The sequence below is a fragment of the Anneissia japonica genome, unplaced genomic scaffold (genome assembly GCF_011630105.1).
Source record: "Anneissia japonica isolate Jap-2015-1 unplaced genomic scaffold, ASM1163010v1 scaffold287758_len931624_cov196, whole genome shotgun sequence".
Lineage (NCBI taxonomy): Eukaryota > Metazoa > Echinodermata > Crinoidea > Comatulida > Comatulidae > Anneissia > Anneissia japonica.
The window spans coordinates 430,857-455,539 of record NW_022722245.1 but is presented as its reverse complement, the minus strand read 5'-3'; the positions used below and the strand labels follow the sequence as shown (position 1 = coordinate 455,539).

Sequence of the window (24,683 nt, the reverse complement as noted above, 5' to 3'; positions counted from 1 at the left end):
GGCATATATATATACACACATAAAATAAAAAATGAGAGGGGAAAACCTTGAATTTTGAAGAACTTAAAAGGTCATTTAAAAGACATTTCAGAAGTCAGGGAAGGTCATTTCCCGCATTCTAGAATTCGAAATTTTCCCGGGGGAACCCGGACCCCTTTTTTCTTTGGGGTTCATTGGTTCTACTGAACCATTTTCAAGAGGGGGAAAACCTTGATTTTTGAAAAAAATTAGAAGTAATTAAAGACATCTCAGAAGTCGGGAAAGCTCATTTCCCCCTTCAAGGAATCAAAATTTTCCCGGGGAGAACCCCCTGACCCCCTTTCTTTTTGAGATTTTGGGAAAAAATTACCTGAGCGTTTTTAAGAAAGGAAACCTTGAATTTTGAAGAACTTAGATTAAAATCGCTATAAGATACTTCAGAAGTCGGGAAAGCTCATTTCCCAGCATTTAGAAATTAACATTTTCCCGCGAAGAACACGAACCTCCCTTTTCTCCTTGGGTTCATTGATTCATTATAATAATTTTCAAGAGGGGAAAACCTTGAACTTAAAAGTAGTTAAAAGACACCATAGAAGTCGGGCAAGCTCATTTCCCGCCTTCTAGGAATCAAAATTTTCCCTGTGGAGAACCCCCGGACCCCCCCCCTTTTTTTGGGGGGGGGGGGATTTATGGGTTCATGAAAAAAAAATCGTATGCAAATACTCAATTTTTTTAATGTATGTATACACACATAAGACCTATCTACTGTAATAACAATGCGATAAATTTACCTGACCGTTTTCAAGAGGGGAAAACCTTGAATTTTAAAGAACTTAAAAGTAATTAAAACACCTCAGAAGTCGGGAAAACTCATTTCCCGCCTTCTCAGAATCAAAATTTTCCCGGGGGAGAACCCCGGACTCCCCCCCCCCACCCTTTTCTTTTTAGGATTTATGGATTCATGGAAAAAATCGTATGCAACTACTCATTTTTTTATGTATGTATACACACATAAGGCCTATCTACTGTAATAAAAATGCGATAAATTTACCTGACTGTTTTCAAGAGGAGAAAACCTTGAATTTTAAAGAACTTAAAAGTAATTAAAAGACACCTCGGAAGTCGGGAAAACTCATTTCCCGCCTTCTATGAATCAAAATTTTCCCGGGGGAACCCCCACCCCTTTTCTTTTTGGGATTTATGGATTCATGGAAAAAATCGTATGCAACTACTCAATTTGTTTTATGTATGTACACACATAAGGCCTATCTACTGTAATAACAGGGATAAATTTACCTGACTGTTTTCAAGAGGGGAAAACCTTGAATTTTGAAGAACTTAAAAGTAATTAAAAGACACCTCAGAAGTTGGGAAAGCTCATTTCCCGTCTTCTAGCTATCAAAATTTTCCCGGGGGAGGACCCCCGGACCCCCCTTTTCTTTGAAGCTTATCGATTCATTAAAAAAAGAATACGTATGCAACTTCTATTTTTGTATTTTTATGTAGGCCTATGTATACACACATAAAGGCCTATTTCCTGTAATAACAATGGGAAAAAATTACCTGACGGTTTTCAAGAGGGGAAAACCTTGAAATTTGAAGAATTGTAATTAAGACACCTTAGAAGTCTGAAAAACTCATTTATTTAGGATTCAAATTTTTCCGGGGGAGAACCCCGGAACCCCCGCTCCTTTTTCTTTGGAGCTTATCGATTCATTAAAAAAAGAAAGTGCAACGTAATGCCTCTCCAGGTACTGTATGAAGTTGAACCGCATGCAAACATTGACAACACTGTCACAGCTACATTGACATGCTTCAGTGGGACTAAACTGCACAGTCCAGGAACATATCAGTCCAGGTTCATATCTTCTCGAAAGACGGCATGAAGCCAGACCCACAGAAGGTCGACGCAATCATCAACATGCCTCAACCCACCGACATAACAGCAATCCAGCGTTTCCTAGGAATGGTTAACTATCTAGCTAAATACATACCAGGCCTAAGCGTCATAGCGGCGCCGCTCAGAGAGTTAAAGAAAGAAATCGCATGGCATTGGCATGACCAGCACGAACACGCATATGCACAAATAAAGCAAAAGATCGCTGCCACCCCAACTCTTCGATATTTTGATATTCGCAAACCAGTAACGCTGACTTGCAACGCTTCCAAATTCGGTCTAGGTTGTGCATGTATCCAAGAAAATGGCCCCATTTCGTATGCATCGAGAACTATGTCGACAGCAGAGCAGCGATACAGCCAGATCGAAAAAGAACTTCTTGCTGTTTTTGCCTGCAACAAATTTAGAGACTATATATGGTCAACAAGTCACTGTCGAAACGGACCACAAACCGCTTATTATAATATTAAAGAAACCTATGCACGCCATTCCAGCACGCTTACAGAGAATGCGCTTGCAACTTCATCACGATATCAATCTACTGTACACACGTGGAGCAGAACTGTATGCCTAGCAACACCAGCACTAAAACTGATGAACATTATGAGGTTATGATTATCGAACGCATTTCAGTGTCCAAACGCATAGAGCTACAGGAAGCGACTAATGCAGATCCACAGTTAGAGCTACTCGCAACTACTATTAGACATATGGTTGGCCAACGTTCCAACAAGCGGCCAACTATTTATACGCCGTTGTTATTGATCCGACACCGGAACACAACATCCTAGCGTGAGAAGTCCGACACACCAATGCGCATGCGCAATGAAATGGATGACGATTGATCCAAGTAAAAAACGTCGCTCGCGAGGGTTGAAATGAAACTGAAACACGAAGTTGCCTATATTAAGTAAAAATTGAATCATAAGAATTGTTGTAATGTAATTCAACAGTGGAAGCCTTCTATTTTGACTTACTGTTACATTGTAGTAGTAGTAGTAGAGGTCGTAAAATAGCTCAGTGGCGTCTTGAGTGACCCAGGAAGACGAGTGTTAGGCCTAGGCACTGATCAGTGCCAGGCCATCGGCCACCAGCGACGATGCATCAAAACACTCATGGTTTGAAAGTGGGCCCGATCATCAAGGCAAAATCATTTCAGCCCATGCCATGGCTGTTGTTGTATTTTTTTTGTTTGATACCGAAATAAATAAATAAAATTAATAAATGTATAATTTTAATTACGATTCGTAATTCCAACATGAGAAAAACCACATTATAGATGCACGACAGTCGTTGCACGTTGTGTAATTCCACTTCAGAAACCGTCTTCGATACGATAAACTAATAAATAACCAAAGGATCCACCGCAAATTATTCACAAATGGAAATGAGTATGGTGACTCGTGCGACAAACATGCGAAAACCACAATTGTTTCAACGTTTCGTTCTTTATTAGAACATTTTCAAGAAATTTATGACATTCGGAGTACACTGTGGAGTAGGCCGAAATCTGTTAAATAGCCTTGGAGGGACAGTGTAAAAATTAATGGACTATAATTGTAACAGTATCCCTATGACTAGACACAGTTTATGTACAGCGTGGTCTGTTAAAGTATAAAAAACACAGTAATATTAATTATGGCTATTATGAGTACATGTATTGTAGCAAGTGTATGCCCCCTATCTGATTCTGAAGGACATAAACGTTTACAAATGCTCGGAGACAAATTACGAGTACTTCGGAACAAGGAGTATATTCGGATACATGTTGCTAACTTACAATTTTACAATTAAACATTTTTATGAGAAAAAATCCATGTCAATTAACAGACCGTGAACGTATTTTTTTTTGTATGCTTTTACACGATTCATTGGCTGCTAACATAAAGATTGTTTTTATATTAATTAGGTGAAAGTTTTTTGTTTACTTTACCATCTGATTTCGATCGTTTTAAATACGCTATTCATTTTTTTAATTGGGTAGACAGCCTTTAATATAAACAGTACGACATATAGAATATCGTCAGATTTGGTATAATCAATGTTTATTGCTAAATAATTCAAATTCAAATTTCCAAAATTAAAAAATTAAAAATTGTATTAGCCTCCCTTGGGAGAGCACAAAATCATTGACATAAAAATACATTAAAAAGGGGCGGGGAAAAGGGATTGGGATTTTAAACCATAAAATTATGAACAATGGATATCCCCGCCACTGGTTGAACTGGTTCCCGCTCACACTGCGAATAAACCTCGGGCTTTTACAGACTTTAACTTCACCCTTAAAATTCCCTTTGTCAGCGATCAACCTAATACCCAGATACGGTTAGCCCTTATGCGAAATAACATCAATGCTAGAGTGGTTAATCCCCGTCCATACACCATTTCTTAACTCATTAAATCTCGTAAGCCTGATCTTGGATGTATCCTAGCCCGATGTCCTTTAAAAAACAACATCTGCTCATCTTCTTACGTGGTTTATAAGATTCACTGCCAGATTTGTCATCAAGAATATGTTGGTTCCACTATTAGGGCGCTTCACTTTAGGGTGATTGAACATCTCGCTTCGGCTCGTAAACACAGCACCACCTCTGCGGTCGGCGCGCAATTTGGTGAATCTCACCCTGTCGTGAAAGACCCCGATATCTTGGTTTCCATCGTCAGAAGAGCGCCTAAAGATGAATTGCGCCTTCGTGTGTTGGAAGCACAATGTATCAATCGCATTAGGCCCGCTATAAACCGTAAGAATCAGCTTAGTGACGCTTTCCTTATTACCTAATTTTTTTTCTCAATACTTTCCAACACCTGTCAGCTTATTAGCACAGTATATAAGACCTGGCCTGCCTAATTCCTGTCTCAGTTGCTGATGTGTCGTTAATACGACGAAATATTCAACATTATTCTTGTGGATTGGTATATTCACTCTTTAGGTTATTTTAATACGTATTCTCCTTCATTATGAGAGTGAAAAATCAAGCGATATTTGTTCAACTAATAATGAATATTCTATGGACAGTATTGTTATAATTTTTATTCCTCAAAAACATTTCGTTCATATTCAATATAAATAAAAGTAATAGGCATAGATTTATATAGTAATAAACACTGATTTTACCAAATCAAATATATTCTATGATATGATGTCGTGCTGCTTATATTATAGGCTGTCTACCCAATTAAAAAATTCAATAGCTTAATTAAAACGATCAAAATCAGATGGAAGTAAAAAAAATTTCACTCAATTAACAACAAAAAAATCCTTAATTTATTAGCCAATGAATGATGTAAAAACATACAGCAAATATGTTCACTGTCTGTTAATTGACAAGGATTTTTTTCTTATTAAAATGTTTAATTGTAAAATTGTAAGTTGGCAACTGCGTCCAAAGTACTCGTAATTTGTCTCCGAGCATTCCTGAACGTTTATATACTTCAGAATCAGTACTATTATAGGGGGCAGACAATTGCTGCAACACAAACCATGTCATATCTATGATACTATACTGTAGGCCACTCAAATAGCCAGATTCAATATTACTGTGCGTTTTAATAATTATACTTTGAAAGACCATGCTGTACATAAACTGTGTATAGTCATAGAAATATTATTACAATTTTAGTCCATTAATTTTCATACTGTCCTACCAAGGCCTATTTAACAGATTTCGGCCTACTCCACAGTGTTCATCCACGCATAAGCACTGTAGCTTACTCGATACACCACTGAACTCTGAGGTGAAGTCTGGTATGCATATTCATTATTATCAGTTCACCTAACTGACCTAAAATTGCGCCCTCTATAATTTCTGCTTTCAGTGTATGGGGGTAAAATGCCTCCTGGGCCCATCTGGACTCGGACTTGGCCCAGAAAGCATATGCGTTACGCCAATGTTAAGGTTCTGTAGTAAAGTGGTGGTAGTAGTAGGATCCCCTCCCCTGAGCTCACGAGCTTTACGCAACTGGGTCCTATTTATTTTAATACGGTATGTAATAATTAGACTTTACTGGAAAATATATAGGAAACTTCACAGTTTTTAATATATGTCTACTGTCAAACATTATTCAGCATTAAAAGACCTTTCCAACGATACCAAACACGATAACTTTTGGTGAGTTTTATTTAACCTTTTGACATTTTTTGTCACGTGACTTTATTTATCGGCCTCCATCTCTGTAAATATGTATTATTAGGTAGGTGTAATAGAATTAAATAATCAGTGTATAATTCCTTTTCGATTGACACCAAACATGGCCATGTTTTATGTGGTGTGTCGGCCATCTTCAAAATTAAAAATGGCGGCCGATGACGTGGAAAAAATGGTACCAGCACACCAAAAATTGATAAAGTTAGCCAATAAAATTCATTTTGGCACAAAAATCTAGCTGGATTACATAGCAAACTGTACTACACGTCGTATGTATGGCTCGGTCGGTTTAACCATAGGGCATGGAGTTCAAATCGCATCTTGTATTTGATTAATTTTTTTTTATTTTAAAACATTTTAATGCTGTACAAGTGAACATTCTAATTATGTAAGCTCTTCGATTTTGTTGTCAAACAGCTCTAAAATATCTTAGAATGTTAATTTATACAAAAAAAATTAACAAAATTAAACACTGAGGCGCGATTAAAATTCACGACATTCAGTTCCTTACAACACAGCATTAACCAACCGTGCCATTTATAAGACATATTTTGTTTGTGGTAGTAATTAATGGCAATTATGAACCCGTACCGAAAACCCCAATATAATAACTTACTCGTGTATAATATTTTGTTTTAATAGTGTCTACAAAAATCCTCGTTTAAAAGGTGCATACCCGAGGCGTTAAACGCTGATAGATTAATTGATTAACACATCTTTTTTGTATGTGCGGCCGTTAGGGTCATATTCTACTGTCTGTATTATAATGCCCTCATCGCAGATTTCGAGATTACGAGAACTTTTTTTTGCACACAAACCCAAAAACAATCAAGCCAAGCGTGCACTATGTGATAAAATATTGAACTGTGGGGGGATAGGCAAATAACACTGGGATTTGCAGTGATGATTTCACGATTGACTTATAATACAATTTATCTTATAATTTATAAGATCCAAAAAATATATTATTGTAAGCCTGTTGTTATATATATTCAATAGGAATTTTTATTAAAATAGAGTGTAAATCCTATATGGTTTCTATAGTTAATTTAAATTGTTTTTAAATGCTATCAATGTACTTAGACGATTTTCTATAGTATATTAAAATAAATTTAACATGAATTCTTATTAGAAGAGTACGTCCTATAAAACCAGCTCTTCATGGAGGCACGATAAGGAAGAGACATTTATGTAAGAAGATATCACCAGCTTGTTTTTATCTTTGTTTTGATTGCAGTCGGAAGACCGATATTTTTGGGTAGATTTATCGGTGAAACGGGCTTGTCCGAGCGAAAAAGGCTCTTTTGCATTTATGACCGCAATAGAGAATGACTACAAAATTTAATCGTTCCCACCACCACCCCTTTACACCCCCACAACTCCAAATGTCGGTAGAAGTATGGCCTTTCTGGCACCCAGTCTTCACTTTGTCATATATAATGTGTAATTGTTACTTTTTTATGTTTTCATACTCGTTAAACTCAATTTGAGTTTTACTATATCTAATATAGGCAGATTTTAAATCATATATTATCACTCGCTCACTAAATATTATTTTAAATATAGAAATAAAATTGATTGGAGGAATCATGTTTAATTAATATACTTTGCTGTATATCTTATTAAAATTTTCTCTATTGCAAGCATACATGATACAACATGGCATGAATTACAATAGTAGCCAAGAAATACATTTTTCTAATGAAGCTTGGACCCTTTCTTAACCATCCCCACTCCTACACCTAAACAATACAATAATTAATTAAATAATCCAAAAAAATGGGTAGGTCGGTTTAATGGATTTTTTTTACCAATATTGTGATTATGCATAAAAAGTAGAAAATACACAAAAAATACAACAAATATATATATATATATATATATATATATATATATATATATATATATATATATATGTACATAGACAATGGACGAATCAAGTTAATTTATTCAAGCATTTAAATGAGACAAAAGGGCTAAGGCATATGCAATAAACAGTATAAAATATAAATGACAGGATAGGTCATTCCAGATGATGACATATAACAGCATATAATGACCTAATGGGGTTAAATTAAAATAAAACGGCTATAATGTATATATTCACTTGGTGTATTTTCTTTTGTTAATCAATAATAATAATAATAATTAATAAATTATTAATAATAATAATAATAATAATAGTAATAATAATAATAATAATATAAATATTTGACTTACAAAGCGCATAATACTAAATAAAAAATAACAAAATACTAACAGAAAATAACGAAATATATATTCGATTCGATTCGATTCGATTGGATTTATTCGGTGTAAACACCAAGGATAGCCCACGAAAGTCTAGACGAAGACTTATTTCCAGTGGGTCCTTCTGGCGGTGATTGGACAGTACACCGGAGACAATCCCCTCTTTTCTGAAGAGTGTACTGTGTTCTTTAACGTACACATGGGCCATAAATGCACACGGGACCAACGGCTTAAGCGTCTCATCCGAAAGACGGTGCGCTATGTAACTTGTATTTCAGCCCTCTATCTGAAACACAAGCAGAAGCAGTGATGGGAATTGAACCGGGGACCTAGAGATCACTACAGTTCAGCGCACACACAGTGGCTACCACCAGATTAGCCGACTGAGCTAAGCTGCTCTCTCGATAGGTTCTCAATTACTTCGGAGATGTGAACCTTTTCTATTTGTGGAGGAGGGGATGGGGGTGGGTAGGTGGCTTGCGTGCGAACTAATCGTACCCCTGGACACGGACCTGCATGTGCATGCTTTGGTTTACTTTGGGCACTCAAGACACCCATGAGTTACTTGTGTATTGTTGATTACCTACCGTATGTATTGAATACCAAGTAACGAAAGCACCACTTCTTTCTGTTCGGCAAATGCATGTATTCTTTGATGCTAAAGCTAAAAATAATATATAAAATATAATAACACAAACCCCTATGAAAACACCAAACTTGGTTGGCAGCGATGCATCGAACTGATCATTTATGTATTTTAAGTATGGTTCCTCGTAGCCCCAGAGAAATTCATGGACAGACACGGTCATCAGGACTTCAGCTTTAGAAAGCAGATGCAGTAAGCGGAGTATATTTTCATCAGAGGTGTTTCCATACCCTCTTGCCACTGATGCTGCCGTCTGCAATTATTATAAGAAATGTTAAATGTCGAGTAAACTTACACCAATAATATTAACATCGAATACAAAACCGCAACTAAGTTTGGCAGTTGATTATGATAAAGTACTGTCAGGGGTGTATCCAGGATTTTTCTGGGTGGGTCGTGATCATAATTTTTTGGACCTTTTCAACAGCAAGATATGATTAAAATTTCTATACAATTTGCTTGAAGCGGATGGCAGGCTCAGTTTCAGAATTGCTGGAATTGAGATAGATTACCGTACGTCACGCAATTGGCAAGGTACCTTTGGACTCATTGCTGGTACCTCAATAATGCTTTTTCATTTATGTCACTGTGGAAAGGCCCTATAAAAAATGTCTTTGGAAAAAATGTGGACCTTTGAATTTTTTTATATTTTTTTTTTGGAGGGGGTCTTACGACTTTCCCGACCGCCCCTAGCATACACCCATGATACTGTTGAAGTAATAATTTTAAACAGTTTGGTTATTGAAATTTTTTTAAATATGTTTTAATTAAAGCTTTTAATAATTTAGGCTTAATGTAAATATTTAATAGATTTCAATGTTTATTTTCACAATTCAAGAGAATACAATTTTTCATTACAGATCAAGACGTGGTGACACCCACCTTGATAAGAACCGTAATTTATTTAACTCCAACCATATTCAAAAACAATTTAGCCAAGCCAAACTTGGTTTACTTAATGCACAGTTAGTGAGAAATAAATCTATAGAGTTTGTTGACCATGTTTTGGAAAATTTCTTTGGCATTGTATGTGTTACTGCGACAACCGAGGCACTGTAGTGCGAGTTTTATGTTTGTATCCAATGGTGTACCGTCCTTTGACAAGTATCTTAGAAACTCTATACATAGTTTCAGGAACCGTTTGAAAATCAGCTCTAATTCAATCATTTTAGCCATTAAGCATTATGCTCTTTCCAATTCTAAAAAGGTATAATCAGTGGAACATTGTTGTATATTAAGATGATCTCCTGGTCTTGTTGTTTTTCTATTCAGTCTATTTTTCACTCTTGTCTTATATTTATATGTACTGTATTTGTATTTGTTTAACTGTTGTTCTTTTGCATGGACATGAAATTCCGAAATAAAAGATGAATGAATGAATGATTATATACATAAGAATATATTATTTTTACCTAAATATATATGATTACATAATCGTCTTCATATAGCACTGCAAAATGAAGTGTGCAAAAAAATATTTAAAAAATATCTGTCGCAATTTTTTCAACCCCAATTTGTATTATTCTTGTACTATTATTCTAGATGTACAGAGCTCTTTCGTTAACACCTGGGTCATAGCAGTTCTTTCAACAATTTTCAGACATCCTGACTTGAAATTATAATGCGGTTGAAAAGTAAGAAGGACCACACCCTCCTCTTTAAAAATATGTAGGGGGACGTGCCGTGCCCCCATCCCAATGATCTGCGCATGGGTAGAGGAAACAAAGATAATAAATAAATCAAGAAGGAGGAAGCCTGATAAAAATATTAAAAGGGATAAAGGAAGAAGGGGAAAATACATCGGGATGAGAAAATAATGAGAATGGAGAGTGACAGTAGGGAAGCAGGGATCATGAAAATGGTAAACGAAAACATGTGGACATTGATAAAAATGTATGCAGAGACCATTCACTCCACCCAGGACAGTACTATGATAAAACTAGTTCCCGTCCTGGTGCAGACGGTTCAATAGTACCCCTCCCCTCCTAAATTGTATAAGAAAAATAATTGTATTATTGTCGACATGAATTATTGGCAAGATTTTAAAGGTATGAGAGTGCAATTTCTGGGCACCCAGAGGTCCATATTCTCAAACCTACTCTCGTGGACATATGGGCGCAGATCAAGGGGCGGGGACACGTTCACCCTCCCCACACACAAAAATATACACATATTTTTAAGGGGTGGGATGATGTCGACAACAAATTATTCTCAATTCTGTTTTCTCTTTAGACTTTTATTCAAACGTTGTTCAAAAACTATAATGAAATACTATAACAATTAATAACAACAATAATACCGTACATAACAGATAATTCATTAAACGCGTATACCGCCCTCTGGAGGCTCTATTCATTAAGCGTGTATACCGCCCCTGGACTCTCTATCGCCTCCTGTTTAAATCCCTTACTGGGATATTAGGAGGATAACCAACCAAGTAAGTAAGTAAGTACCGTAACTCAAGTTATAATTTCAGCCAAAGATCATATAATAAAAATAGCGTTCTCCGCGGTTTGTGTGTAACAAATAGAAGCGTGCAATTCGTGTAGAAAACAATAAAAAAAAGTAATTGTAATTAAAAATGGGGTTTTTAGTTGTTACTATGGCGATTGTTACAGAATTTGCACTGTCCTCCTTTACCGCCCTACTGGCACCAAATAGCAAATATAGGTCTAAAAGAGGAACATAATAAAGGTCGGTTGGACGTCTTCTCTTATGCCTCCACGTTTTTCCATACAGACCGGTGACAGCGTTGCTCCAATAGGGTGATTCCCACACGGTGGTACATTTTCTTGACATCTCCAAATAGTGCTACTCTACCCTTTCGGTATCCCAGTAGTACAACAATTAATTTATTATTTAGGTCTGGTCCCTTGGCCCAGTAGTTGTTAAGAATGTGTGCCTGTCTCTTATACACATCTAGATGTGTATAAGAGACAGGCGTGTATACCGCCCCTGGACTCTCTATCGCCTCCTGTTTAAATCCCTTACTGGGATATTAGGAGGATAACCAACCAAGTAAGTAAGTAAGTACCGTAACTCAAGTTATAATTTCAGCCAAAGATCATATAATAAAAATAGCGTTCTCCGCGGTTTGTGTGTAACAAATAGAAGCGTGCAATTCGTGTAGAAAACAATAAAAAAAGTAATTGTAATTAAAAATGGGGTTTTTAGTTGTTACTATGGCGATTGTTACAGAATTTCAGACACAAGTCTCTTCAATAATAAAATGTACATGTTCTTTAAGTCACTCCAAAGTCGTAGCTTCTACTGTTCATCGACAGGAATAAGCAAGATTGGCTTTTGCGCTGCCCGTTTTACCTGACTGATCACTCCGGTCCCCGTTACAGCTCTTATGTTATGCTCAGATTTCTGGTCAAACCTCTACTATCAGAAAACGTTCCAAACACTATGCCAGTTTTCCACTTCCCTCACTTTACTCCTTCTTCCTTTATCACCGCGACGTCGCGGACATTCAAGTTCCTTTGCTCGGTGTGCCACTTTTGGTGTACAACCAATGTACGGAAGTAGCTTTGAGACCATTTCTCCCAAAAATAGTTCAATTAGCCTTTGTAGAAGTTTCCATCTCCTTGCGTGGCCTCCACCATCGCATCACAGACCACCGGGTGCCGTTTTAGTTGATCGACCCAACAAGGTATCATTGGGACAAAGGTACGACCCATCTCTTGGGTAGGTAGGATGTCGTTTTATTGGTCGACTGTTGATCACATCCGCAACCTATATCAATCCAGTTTTTTCTTCAAACGTCAAAATGTGTTTCCCAATCACGTGAAAGAGTGATTTCTTCACTCTTCGAATTAGTGATTCCGTAACCCTATTCTGCCACGGCAATTCTGGGGCACTAAAGGTCCATTTCACTCTATGCAATACTCCAAACTCTTTCAGGTTCTCACAAGCTACAACAATCTGCGAGCCCCAATCTGAAAACATTTCGCGGGGATATCTTCTGATTGCAGTGAATCTGTGGGAGACTTTCAGAGAAACGCATCAGTGTTGTAGTCGGTAGCTAGGTCAAGATAAACTCCTCTGGTCACCGAACCACCGAATATCACCCCATATGTTTTCCCGTGTACCCGTTTCTGTACTTCCTCTCTGATACTGAAGGGCCCGAAAAGGTTACAGCCGACATACGTCCAACTATATACATGAGTCTCTGAAACAACAGGCGCGTATCCTCCAATTTTTTTTTTTGGCTAGTCGCACGCTTAGCACTGAAGCACTCAACTCTAACCGAACTATGCTGGTTATCTGGATAGGTGCAACTCTGTTTTTGCTGGCTACCAGTACCGACGCGTAACTACCATCTTCACATAGGTATCTTGCATATGCAACTGTGCCCATCGCCACCTCAATAATAATAATATGTTACATTTATATAGTGCTTAATGCCAACAAGGCCTCTAAGCGCTTCACATTACTACCCCCGGTCATTGGATTAGACGCCTATGGAACTGTTCCATAAAGTTGCAGCAGCTACATCAGCGCATTTTGGCATTTAACCCTACCAGGCACCCATTTATACTCCTTGGTGGAGAGAAGCAATGTAGATAAAGTGCCTTGCCCAAGGACACAAGCGAAATGAACAGCGAGGGGATTGAAACCCCGACCTCGAGGTTTGGAAACCAAACCGTTCCCACTACGCCAAACCACTTCTACAGATGCGTCCGGGAACATAATAAAGGTCGGTTGGACGTCTTCTCTTATGCCTCCACGTTTTTCCATACAGACCGGTGACAGCGTTGCTCCAATAGGGTGATTCCCACACGGTGGTACATTTTCTTGACATCTCCAAATAGTGCTACTCTACCCTTTCGGTATCCCAGTAGTACAACAATTAATTTATTATTTAGGTCTGGTCCCTTGGCCCAGTAGTTGTTAAGAATGTGTGCCTTATAGCTCGCACTGCTGTTAAACACAATTCGTAGTGGTGCGCTTACACTGTCTGGTTTTGACACAGCATGATGAGCTATATAGTGCATTGGCACGGTATAATTCGCCATTTCCTCTTCAGAGATCGCCCTTACCACGCCTCTAATTATCATGTCTTCTATTTGTTGATTGTACGCCTTTTCCCTTTTGGAATCTTTAACCAGTCTATCTTCTCTTCTCTAGTGACTCTAACCTTGCCATGGCTACCATTCTGTTATCAGGTAGCTCTTTGGAGTCCCTTATCCAAGGGTATTTTGCAATCCACCGACCGTCATTGTAGCTCAATCCCTCCTCTACCATATTTAATTCTCTTGCTTTTCTCAGTTTACACTCCTTTGCCACAATTGCAGTCTCCGCTCTCAGGTATACAGCTCACTCCCAGACTCTCTATCGTTAGGAATTTCTCATCGCCGTTACCTGGGTCAAGTGGGCACTAAATGAAGCTTCTTTGTCAAGCACCGGATGCCAGTCACAAATACATAAGCCAAATGGGGCTCGAACACAACATCAAATGTCCTATTGACTGAATTTCCTGGGGGAGTACATCGGCATAATCTCGTCCAATCAAGAAGTCTACTCGTCCTTTTGGTCTCTAAACTTTGTTTCGTTTTTTGTTCTTCTGTACAATTCGGCAAGTCGATCGAATCTCTGTGGGCGCAGTTCTTTGGTGATTTCAGGCATAGATCACATTATCAATAATACTTTTTTCGCCTCCCACTTTTTTAAGTTCAATACGAACTTGTTCTCCTTTAGCACTACTCCTCTTCGCAGTACTGGGTAATCATTGATATTGTCGCAGCACCATCAAAAATTGTGTTCAAATTTTTCCCTCTCAATTGTGATAGCCATCATTAGGCATCCTCCCGGATTAACCGCTAAGTTCGACGTTACCTCCTTCGTATCTGGTTTCCGCTGGGCATCAAAATATATCGAAGAATAGTGTTTTCTCACACCCATTTTTTCTGCACAACCTGGTGCCCAAGTTTTAAACACTTGAAACATGCACCTTTTTTCTCTTTTAAAAGCGCAATTCGTTCATTTTACTCCTTTCTTCTGGTGCACACTACAAGTGTTGCATTTTGTCGTGTATGACATGATGGTCGTGTTTGCCGGATGTCTGTAGCCAGAACTGTCTTGGGTTGCTGACCTCGGGGTTGACCCGCAGACTCTCCATTGCGTACTGCATGTTCCTCCTTTCACTCTCCAGGAACTTCAACAGACCGGTCATTCTCGTCTACTGTTATTAACTTCTCTTTCATGTGTCTCGTCCACTTTCAAACACTTCTTCAGACAATTTCCTCTCCATCTCACCCACTACTCTGGAATTCCCCATCTCGCCTTCCAGTCCTGCTCTTTCCAAGTTTCTGTAACTGGTTTCGACGAGGTCCATAAAATCCACGAATCTCTTGTCTTCACTCTCCTTTACCGCCTTACTACTAAATATTTCACCTATTCTCCAACTACTGTATCTACTAACTTCGATCTACTTCCGTACCGTTCATCATCAAGGCGCTGCTACATGATTTTAATGTCGTCTTCGGCAGGTGTCACAACCCGGAGTGCTTCATCAATCAAGCATGTTCTTAGTGTGAAAGCCAGTTGATCGGGATTCGTCGCAGGATTCACAAACTTGTTAAAATCCTCCTTAAACCTGGAGTAAAGCTTCACATTTCCTCTAAATTTAGGCGGTTCCATTTTCTTCAGTTGTATGGATTTGTCACTTTTGGTTCCTTTCTCTTCCTTGACTATTTCTTTGCAAATAATCTTCCACATATCATCGTACTCTTTCTAATCTCGTCCATCCATTCCTCCTCCTCCTCCTCGACCTTGCTCACAACCGCATCGTGTGCAAATGTCAGCCGCTTCCAGCTCTCTTTCAGATCATTACTCAGTTCCTCGATATATGTTGTAGGTTCATTCTCAGACACGACCTTTCTCAATCTCTCTATATCTCTCGCAACATCTTGTTTGTGTGCATGTCTCATTCTCTTCGCCTCATCCATTTCTCAGGTCCGATTGGAAATTTTTCGAATGATTTCGACAACAAATTATTCTCAATGCTGTTTTCTCTTTGAACTTTTATTTAAACGTCGTTCGAAAACTATAATGAAATACAATAACAATAAAAAAAAAATACCGTACATAACAGATAATTGATTAAACGTGTATACCGCCCTTTGTATGCTCTATTCATTAATCGTCAAAGATCTTATAAACACAAGATAGAATTCCCCGCGATTTACGCGTGCAAATTCTGTAATAATGCATAAAAAGCGCCCTCTTGCAAACTTGAAAACTTTTGAACCTTGACCGCTCTGACCATAGCGTACGCCGCGCGAATTTACGTTTACGCATAACAATTAGAAGTGTCCTACTTACAATGCGACCTCTCTTTAGAACAATTAAGGAACAATTAAGGTACTTGGTTACGAACTTTAGCGTAACGCGAACACGCTATCTCAGATCCATGGCAACGATAAGGACGCCCTCTCCCAAAAGTGATTACTTTTCTGTGCCAAATCGACGCTTCTATTTGTTACACGCAAATTGTGGAGAACGCTATCTTGTTATTATAAGATCTGTGTTAATCTTGCATACCGCCCTCTGGACTCTATTCATTATGCATGTATACCGCCCTCAATTCAAGTTAGAATTTCCGCTGGGAAATTCCTCCTCACAACAACGACGATCAGCGAGTGATACTTCGAGGCACCACGCACTGCTTGCGGCGGCCTAAATATACACATCTTACAGCTCACTCCCAGACTCTCTATCGTTAGGAATTTCTCATCGCCGTTACCTGGGTGTAACACACATATAATAACGAATTCACGTAGTTACATTTACACTAAGACCCAAACATGGTCTCTAACTAAAATATTAACTATTAATATTAACTATTAAATATTAATCATAATGCTGATTACAATAAACTTACATTTTGGTCCATCAAAACAAAAAATTCTTTGCCAATCTCAATGAATGCTCATGTACAATTTCTCATAGTGTCAAATGCACGGACATCAAAATATAGAGGGCGCAAGTAATTTCGTATCAACGAAACAGGGGGTTGATCCGCCTCACTTTCGTCCAAAATGCAATTTCATAAGTCAAGAAGATGAATGAAAATTGTTGAAATGAACTGCATAAATGACCCAGGTTTTACCGACAGAGCGCTGTATAGCCAGAGTATATCTTATTGCATATCTATATCAACATACCGGTGTCTCTGCCCACAAACATCAATAGCGATTAATTACATCAATGAAGAATTTTTTTACAAGAGTATCATATCTAGCAATCTAGCGGTACTATTTCTCCAGATTTCACCACCTCAGCCCTAATTATAATGGGCTGAGATGGACTCATGGTTTTGAAGTAGGTAAAGTAAATACACCAACGGAATGTTGTTAAGTTTCATTTTTAGTACCGTGCATCAAACAAATCAATTAGATCTCTGTGGTTGCTGAAAATAGCTGATAAAAGATCATGAAAATTTGTTGGCCCTTGCATCTTTCTTTTTTACTATGTAATGTTGATGTGATGATGATGAATTTACTATTTTAAAGTGTCATTGCGGCCATCTAGAGGTACTATTTCATCAAGTTTTATCACTTTAGCCCCAACCATGGTGGGGCTAAGGTGGATGTTGCCTCACTGTTTTGAGGTAGGTCAAGTAAATTAAATACCAAAATAAATTAAATCAAAGAAAATGTTTCTTTAGTATTATTTCAATGGTACATCACTCATAATAATTAGATCTCTGGGTTGCCAAAAATCACTGATAAAAGATCATGAGATATTTGCTGGCGCTTCATTTAGACTAATGGTGATGTGATATGATGAATTTTACCATATAAAAGTGTTTTGCCGGCCATATAAAGGTTCTGTTTCCTCAAATTTTCGCACCTCAGTCCCAACCATGAGGTGGTTGTAGACTCACGTCTTTGAAGTAGGTGAAGTATTTACATCAAAGACAATGTTTTCAAGTTTTATTTTCTATAGTACATCACACATATTAATTAGGTCTTTGTGGTTGCCAAAAATCGCTGACAAAAGATCATGAGACTTTGTTAGCGTTTCATTTTGACTATATAATGGTGATGTGATGATGATGAATTTTACTATAAAAAATAGTCATTTCCGGCCATATATGTACACTTTCTTGATCTCAAATTTAATTTTAATGAAATGGGTATCTATATCGTAAGAAATCACATGCTGGCGAATATATACACTTTGATAGTTTTACACCATGGAGTTACAAAATTTTGTGGATACGAAGCTTGTTCAGAAGAGCCCATAAAATTTGCACACTTGGACTATTATTAGATCAGGAAATCAACACAATTAAACAGTATATATCATGGAATGGGTTACCATTTAAAGTAACAAACCATGTTCTCCATAACCTTAAACATAATCTAACTAAAACAACACAAACTCCTGCACCTCCTGATGGTGATATTGAAATATGGGTAAGACTTCCATATACTGGCAAAGGGGGACAATCAATTGTGTACAGGTATATAAAGTCAAGAGACCTAGTTAAAGATGTTATATTCATAACAATTTGGCGATCTAAGAAAATTTTAAACTTTGTTTCAACTAAAGACGCCCAAAGAATACCGTAGTTCTGTTGTCTTCCATTTAAAATGTCCTGGCTGCAATAAAGATTATATTGTGAAAACAGTTGGTTCATGTGATGGATTTAAACATATCATAGCCATGCATAATTTACCTATTAGGGGTGATTATGATGATGCTCAGGGTCTAATTATCATTATTTAATATCCAATAACACTAAAGTTATTGACTTTTCTAGACATTGGTCTGAATTATTATTCAATGAAACCCTGGCTATTAGGCGCTATCAACCATGTTCAAATAAATAATAATAGCATCTAAAGAACTTGCATTGTTCAACTAGCCACTAACATCTAGTTTATTTATTTATTTATTCATATTAACAGTGTGTTCACAATTTATCAAAATTGATTTTGTTTTTAAGGTGGGATGTTAATTCATTAAGAATATGTCACACTCGACATGTGTGTCAATTTTTCTTGCTTTTGATTGGTTAGTTAGTTACTTCAATTCTGATGTATGGTCCCTATGGACAAACTTACTTTCATTCCTGATGATGTTCGAATAAAGAGCAAAATATTGAATCACTATGGCTTCTCTTAGTCTTGTTTGAGTCTGCATGATATTATATTATCTACAGGTACTATTTCCACGAAATGTTCCCCACTTCTAACAGATCTGTGCCCTTGCGCGTACCCCTACCACCAAATTCTGCATCCGTCAAAGCCGTCGGACACCAATCCGATATCATATGTCTTGAATGTGGGGTTTAAACATTATATTTAACATTTATTTTGGACACATTTGCTTATTATTTAGTTAACTCAGTAAATGTTCTGTGTTCGTGATGTAATAACTTTCTTCTGCATTAACATTTTAACTATTTTCGATAAAAGATAGTGTGCATGCCCAATGTAACCAAGTAACTTCCTACGAACCCTCAAATTGTTGATGCACGGTATCTTTGCAATTGGAAATACAACTAGGCCTAATAATATATTTAAATTTGCACTCACAAAAGCTACAACGTTGACGGTTGTGAATACATCTGATGACGGTCCCACCGACATATCGTCCATGTAGACATACCCTGTCGGAGAAGTGAAACTGACAGTAGAGTTTTCATTTTCTTGGATGTTCTCTTTAAACATTACTAGCCTAAAAAGAACAATCAACATTAATGCTATTAACTTTCTGCTGTTACTGTATAGAATTGAATTGCTAATGTAGCACTTCTCTTATAACTTGTTGTGAGATGTTAAATGTTTAATGTAAAATTTTAAATGTAATGTTTAAAACGCTAATTCCCAATTATATGGTCAAAGTCGCTGAGCGTGTCACTGGGTAACATTCAATACAACGTTAATCGCTCGTTATTTACTTCTGTAAGGATCTAATTGACAAAGGTTTTTGACTGGATTTGTAATGATATTATTGAAGATAATGATGATGATGATGATGATAATGATGATGATGCGTGTGAAGGTGATGAAATGAAAATGATAAGAAAAAGAACCAGAACGATAATTAACCTTTTGATATCGCTATTTTTGCTAAATAATGGTGCTAATGCCAATACAGGATCATACTAATACTAATAAACGGCACTTTATTTTTGAATATTTAAAGATTTCTGAAATATTTAACTGAGAAGCATCTTAATACAAACTAATATCCAATTATTTCACACAGGGAGAGCAGCGGCGTGAATTGAACCGGGAACCAGAGACCTTAACTGTTTAGCGCACACCAGTTTAGCCGACTGAGCTAAGCTGCTCTATATGTTCAATGGAAATTTTTGTATTAAATGAAGTCCAGGTCTTTTTGCATTTACCAAAAATGCTTCAAATAAATGACTTATAGCCTCCTTAATTATTTTGCAATTTATAAATGAAAAACAGGTCTAAAGTCCATGGGTCGTACATCATATCTGATTCTCCGCTTTAATTAAACATAAATACTTAATGGTATGGCTAGGAAAGTGCATAATACAAGGTATCTATGATCAATAAGTCATTTGTTAAAATTTCAGAATTCAAAATGTATATAGAGCATATGAGTAATAAGTATGTTAATATTTTTCTAATTGACATAATTAATTATACGGTTAATGTAAGATCAGACAATCACAGGTTTTGATGTAAACACTTCTAATCTAATAACAAGTACGCATCTAATAATTTACCTGTAGGTGTATGGACCCAACTGCTCCATATGTGGTACCTCTCCATTAAGAAAATGTTCTGGATTGGTCAGATTCCATACCCATATTTGAAAATATACTGGAACAGGAGTATATAAAAAACTATCCCAGAGTGAAGATCCCTCCGTTAGTGCCATTTCCTTCGAGAAAACAAAAATTAGAAAACATTAATTTAGATGTAATAGAATTGTACATGCTCATGTTTCAAAATCCATTTTTTTGTATATTTACCAACTGCCGACAGCTATGAATAGTTCTGTGTCTTTAGTATGTTCCTTGTGTCTACTCCCCGGATCGACATTCTGGACATTTCGTTTTATATTTTGCGCCACATAGGTCCTGTCTAAGAGGATTGTCTTTGGGGATGTACAATAAACGATGTGATTACAAATGCAGTAATGCATCTGGTAAAATGAACGATACTAATAAATGACATGTCACATCATCAGGCAATGTTGCTTATGCTTATACCGGTTAATATAATACCAGCCAAACAAAACCTAAGGAAAGTTGTTATGATCAGAGCTGAAGATTGTGGTGATTCAGGTGTATAGGCTTTAGAATAATGAGTGATATTGTAATGAGTTGTTTGTTTGGTAAAGGGCTTCTTTAATTTGAAATTGGTAATTATTGTGAGCGAAATCAAGGACTCGTCCCGAGGCAAGTGCTCTTTTTCCCATGTTTCTGGTGTCTAATAGTTTAATCAATATTAGCAGTTACCGTACATCCCGCGCAAGCAAATTTGTAGACAACACGGTCTCGAAGATTAGTTGGGACTAGTCTTTTACATTAAAAAAATAGATAATCTAAAAGGTTTAAAAACAAGTTTGAAATCACTTTTTGAGCAATAGTGTTTGGCCATTTTTCGTTGACAATTTAGTTGGACCCGCGAAAAGGCCGCTTTTAGCGATGCTGTGAGGTACTGGGACGTGTCTAGATTACTTTCAGGATGAATGAAGTAAGCTTGAATGAAAGAAATAAGTTGAAATGACCTGGCGAACCGTCTTTTGTCTTGTCACCCTCCCATCATTTGAGCGATTTAAAAGCCAACAATAATATTAGCCTGAACATTAATCTCATGAATGACCCTCCCCCACCCTTAAAGAAGAAAAAAGCTGCTGACTATTTTCACTTTTTTTGCCAACTAAAAGCACTCTATAGAGCCAGACCGACAGATGGAAAGAAGGGTGGGGGGTGTCGAAAAGAGGCCGACAGTGGGGCCAATCGAGATAACATGACACCACCCTTTTTTGTTTTCTAGACGCCCGAAAACAACTTTCCAAAGGGGAGGGCGGACCCGACTCGCCCCCACCAAATTGAATACTGCTTCGTCTTTAACTGTAATTTTAGAAAGATAATTGCAAATGAAAGTCAAATTACTTTTTAAATTAAGAACATGAGCCAATAATAATTTTGTTTATAATGTTAAAGCAGGTAAGATACCGCCAAATTTGGCCCGCGGGCCGCCTATTAAGAACCAGGGATTTAGGGGTTTCAAAGTATTCAATCGTTTTTTTAAGATAAAGTATATTATGTCTGTCTCTTATACACATGAATACATCGTGATAGGTGAAGCAACCTCGACCATGACAGCGTGGTTGACAGATTTCATGCTAAATTTCCAAAATATAGAATTTCACTTTCAAGAATGAGGATTTGAAAATAAATTAGATGGTTACATGGCATACTCTTTGTTTCTTGCTTTATTCAAAATGTTTTGGTTTTGGAAGCTGATTTAAACATTAGAAAGCATAGCCTACATGAATTCATATTATAGTAGCTCGATGCCTATCAAATAAGTAATAAAAATTCGCCATAATTCATCAAATATCCGTGGCTTCAAACATCCCCAGCCAAGTGAGACTCGATTCGCTCCACTAGCCCCCCCCCCCGTCGGGGCCTTTAGCCCCTCCGTCGGGCAGGTCCTGGCGCCACCATAGTACCTCTTTGGTTAGTGGGAAGGAAAGAAACTTCGGGAAAACACTAATTAGTTCCAAACAAAATCTAACTGTGCTTTCTTGACTTTTATTGTTGTCTTTTCAAGCTTTCTAAGTGCTTGAATAGTGATTGTGTTAAAATGTTTGTGGTACGAATGTATGACATTTGAAGAACATGCAAACACCCACAACATAGAGTTCAATTAAAGGACATGCAAGTGGTTTACAAAAAGAAAGACTCTGGGAAGAGAAAAATCAAAGAGAGCATCGAGATACGATACAGAAGCCGAGCCTCAACAGAAATAGGATATGAGGTCCCGGTCCGCCCAGTCACGAGCGATTACGGTAATGTAGGTCAAGTGTGTGCGCACACTTGGTGCCATTATTGGAATAGTAGTTATTAATCATTCTAGGTTTAGCAGAAGTTTGGCTTTGTAAGTGAGGGGAGGTTGGTTCTGGATAAAGTGTATGTTGGGGTGCGTTACAACGAACTTTGCATCCAATCAGGTTTTTGTTCAACATTCGATTGAAAGGAATGTCATGTTTTCACATTTTTCATAGTCAAAAGAGATTTATTTCAACCACAACCTCATAATACGCCGATATAAATATGTTTATGTATAATTACCAGTAATTCACAAAGAAAACTTTCGATCGTGGAAATGCGTCTATCAAGGATCTTCAAACAATTTATAATTACACATAACAATAAAAAATAAACACTAACACAAACAGTGTTTGTAAAATAATACTTTCAAACTCTGTTTTTGTCAAATCAATGAAAAACAATAAATAGTTAAGAATATATATAACGGAACACCAATACAATGTATCTAACGCCAAATTTATATATAATACTTGCAAATCGTACCTTGATCAATCATACTTATTCTAATAAAGTATCTAAAGCCAGCTTTAAGAAATAAATAAAATTGTAAAACTTCCAATAACTTCGATTTGTGTGTATAGTTATATTTTGTTTAATAAGTAAGATGTATTGTTTAAAACATTTTTTCATTAAGTTCAGCATAACCAACTTGTTTCATAAATATCTTTGTAAAATAAATAGGCCTATATGAACTGCATAAAAAAACCGAAGTAATAGAAAGCAAATACGAAAAGGATCAGTGGATTTTCAACCTAAATTATCTTCAATTTGGTTATTTCTAATTATTATTCATTTTCAACTGATTTCTGTAAAAAAAATATCCGCCTCTCTTCTATTTTATAGGCCTTGCCATTTTCGTTTGGCAGAGCATAAAAATGAGATACAGGTGGCATTAAATATATACATAATTATCACTCCAGATATGTAACAAAACAAGTTAGTGTCAATGGTTCACACTTCACTCCGGCTAGTATGCGTCAACTACCAATCACTGCTATCCGTTTTGATTGCACTTACTCCAGCTAACGTGTTCCAAACGCAAGTTACTCTGGCGAAGGTACATTCAACGCAAATCAATGTTTCTGGTTCCAATCGCACTCTACTCCGGCTAATGTGTATACGCTCAACCACAAGTTAACGTCCTTATTTTCCGTTACTCTGGCTAACGTGCAACATAAATCATATCCAATACATCAACCATAAACTTTTTTTTAATTTAGCTGGCCTTCACATCCCACAAAATTATCAAAGATCATCAATTTACACATTCACGATCATCATCGGCAATATATACATCCAAGATCATCACATGGATTCAATATTTAAGATCATCATATACGATATAAAGAGCATCAATACATGAATGCAAGATCAAGATATGGATTCAAGATCATCAATATACAAATTCAAGGTCATCAATGATGGGTTTAATCAAGATAGAAATTCACTCCAGAATGGCGCACGATTCTACTTTTTTGACGTTTAACCTGCTTGTCACTATGGTCCTAGCATATCACAATTTTCCGCAGAAACATTACCCTGCATGAGGCTTTAAACTAGCCTACTCTACAAACTAGCGAGTTTTAGATCTGCGACGACGAGTTACTTGGAACGGTATGACGTTATTGTAAAGCATATGCGCATGCGTAATTATATTTATAATGCTTGGGTTTCGTCGAGTTCATTCGTAGAGGACGTGAA

The 24,683-nt window shown here is 37.1% G+C and overlaps 1 protein-coding gene across 2 annotated transcripts in view; it reads right to left on the bottom strand.

Moving 5' to 3' along the window:
- LOC117111801 (platelet glycoprotein 4-like) overlaps positions 1–24,683 on the bottom strand; it is a 94,491-nt gene that overhangs the window by 51,647 nt on the left and 18,161 nt on the right. Inside the window, exons 1-4 of one of the 2 annotated variants that reach the window (XM_033254789.1) lie at positions 20,889–21,026; positions 20,640–20,797; positions 19,471–19,612; positions 8,970–9,170 (exon numbers count right to left, since the gene is read on the bottom strand). In XM_033254789.1, coding sequence (XP_033110680.1) covers positions 8,970–9,170; positions 19,471–19,612; positions 20,640–20,794 — 498 coding nt within the window. In that variant the 5' untranslated portion in view covers positions 20,795–20,797; positions 20,889–21,026. Of the gene's footprint in view, positions 1–8,969; positions 9,171–19,470; positions 19,613–20,639; positions 20,798–20,888; positions 21,027–24,683 lie in introns of those variants that run through there. The other variant, XM_033254788.1, reaches the window with a different exon arrangement.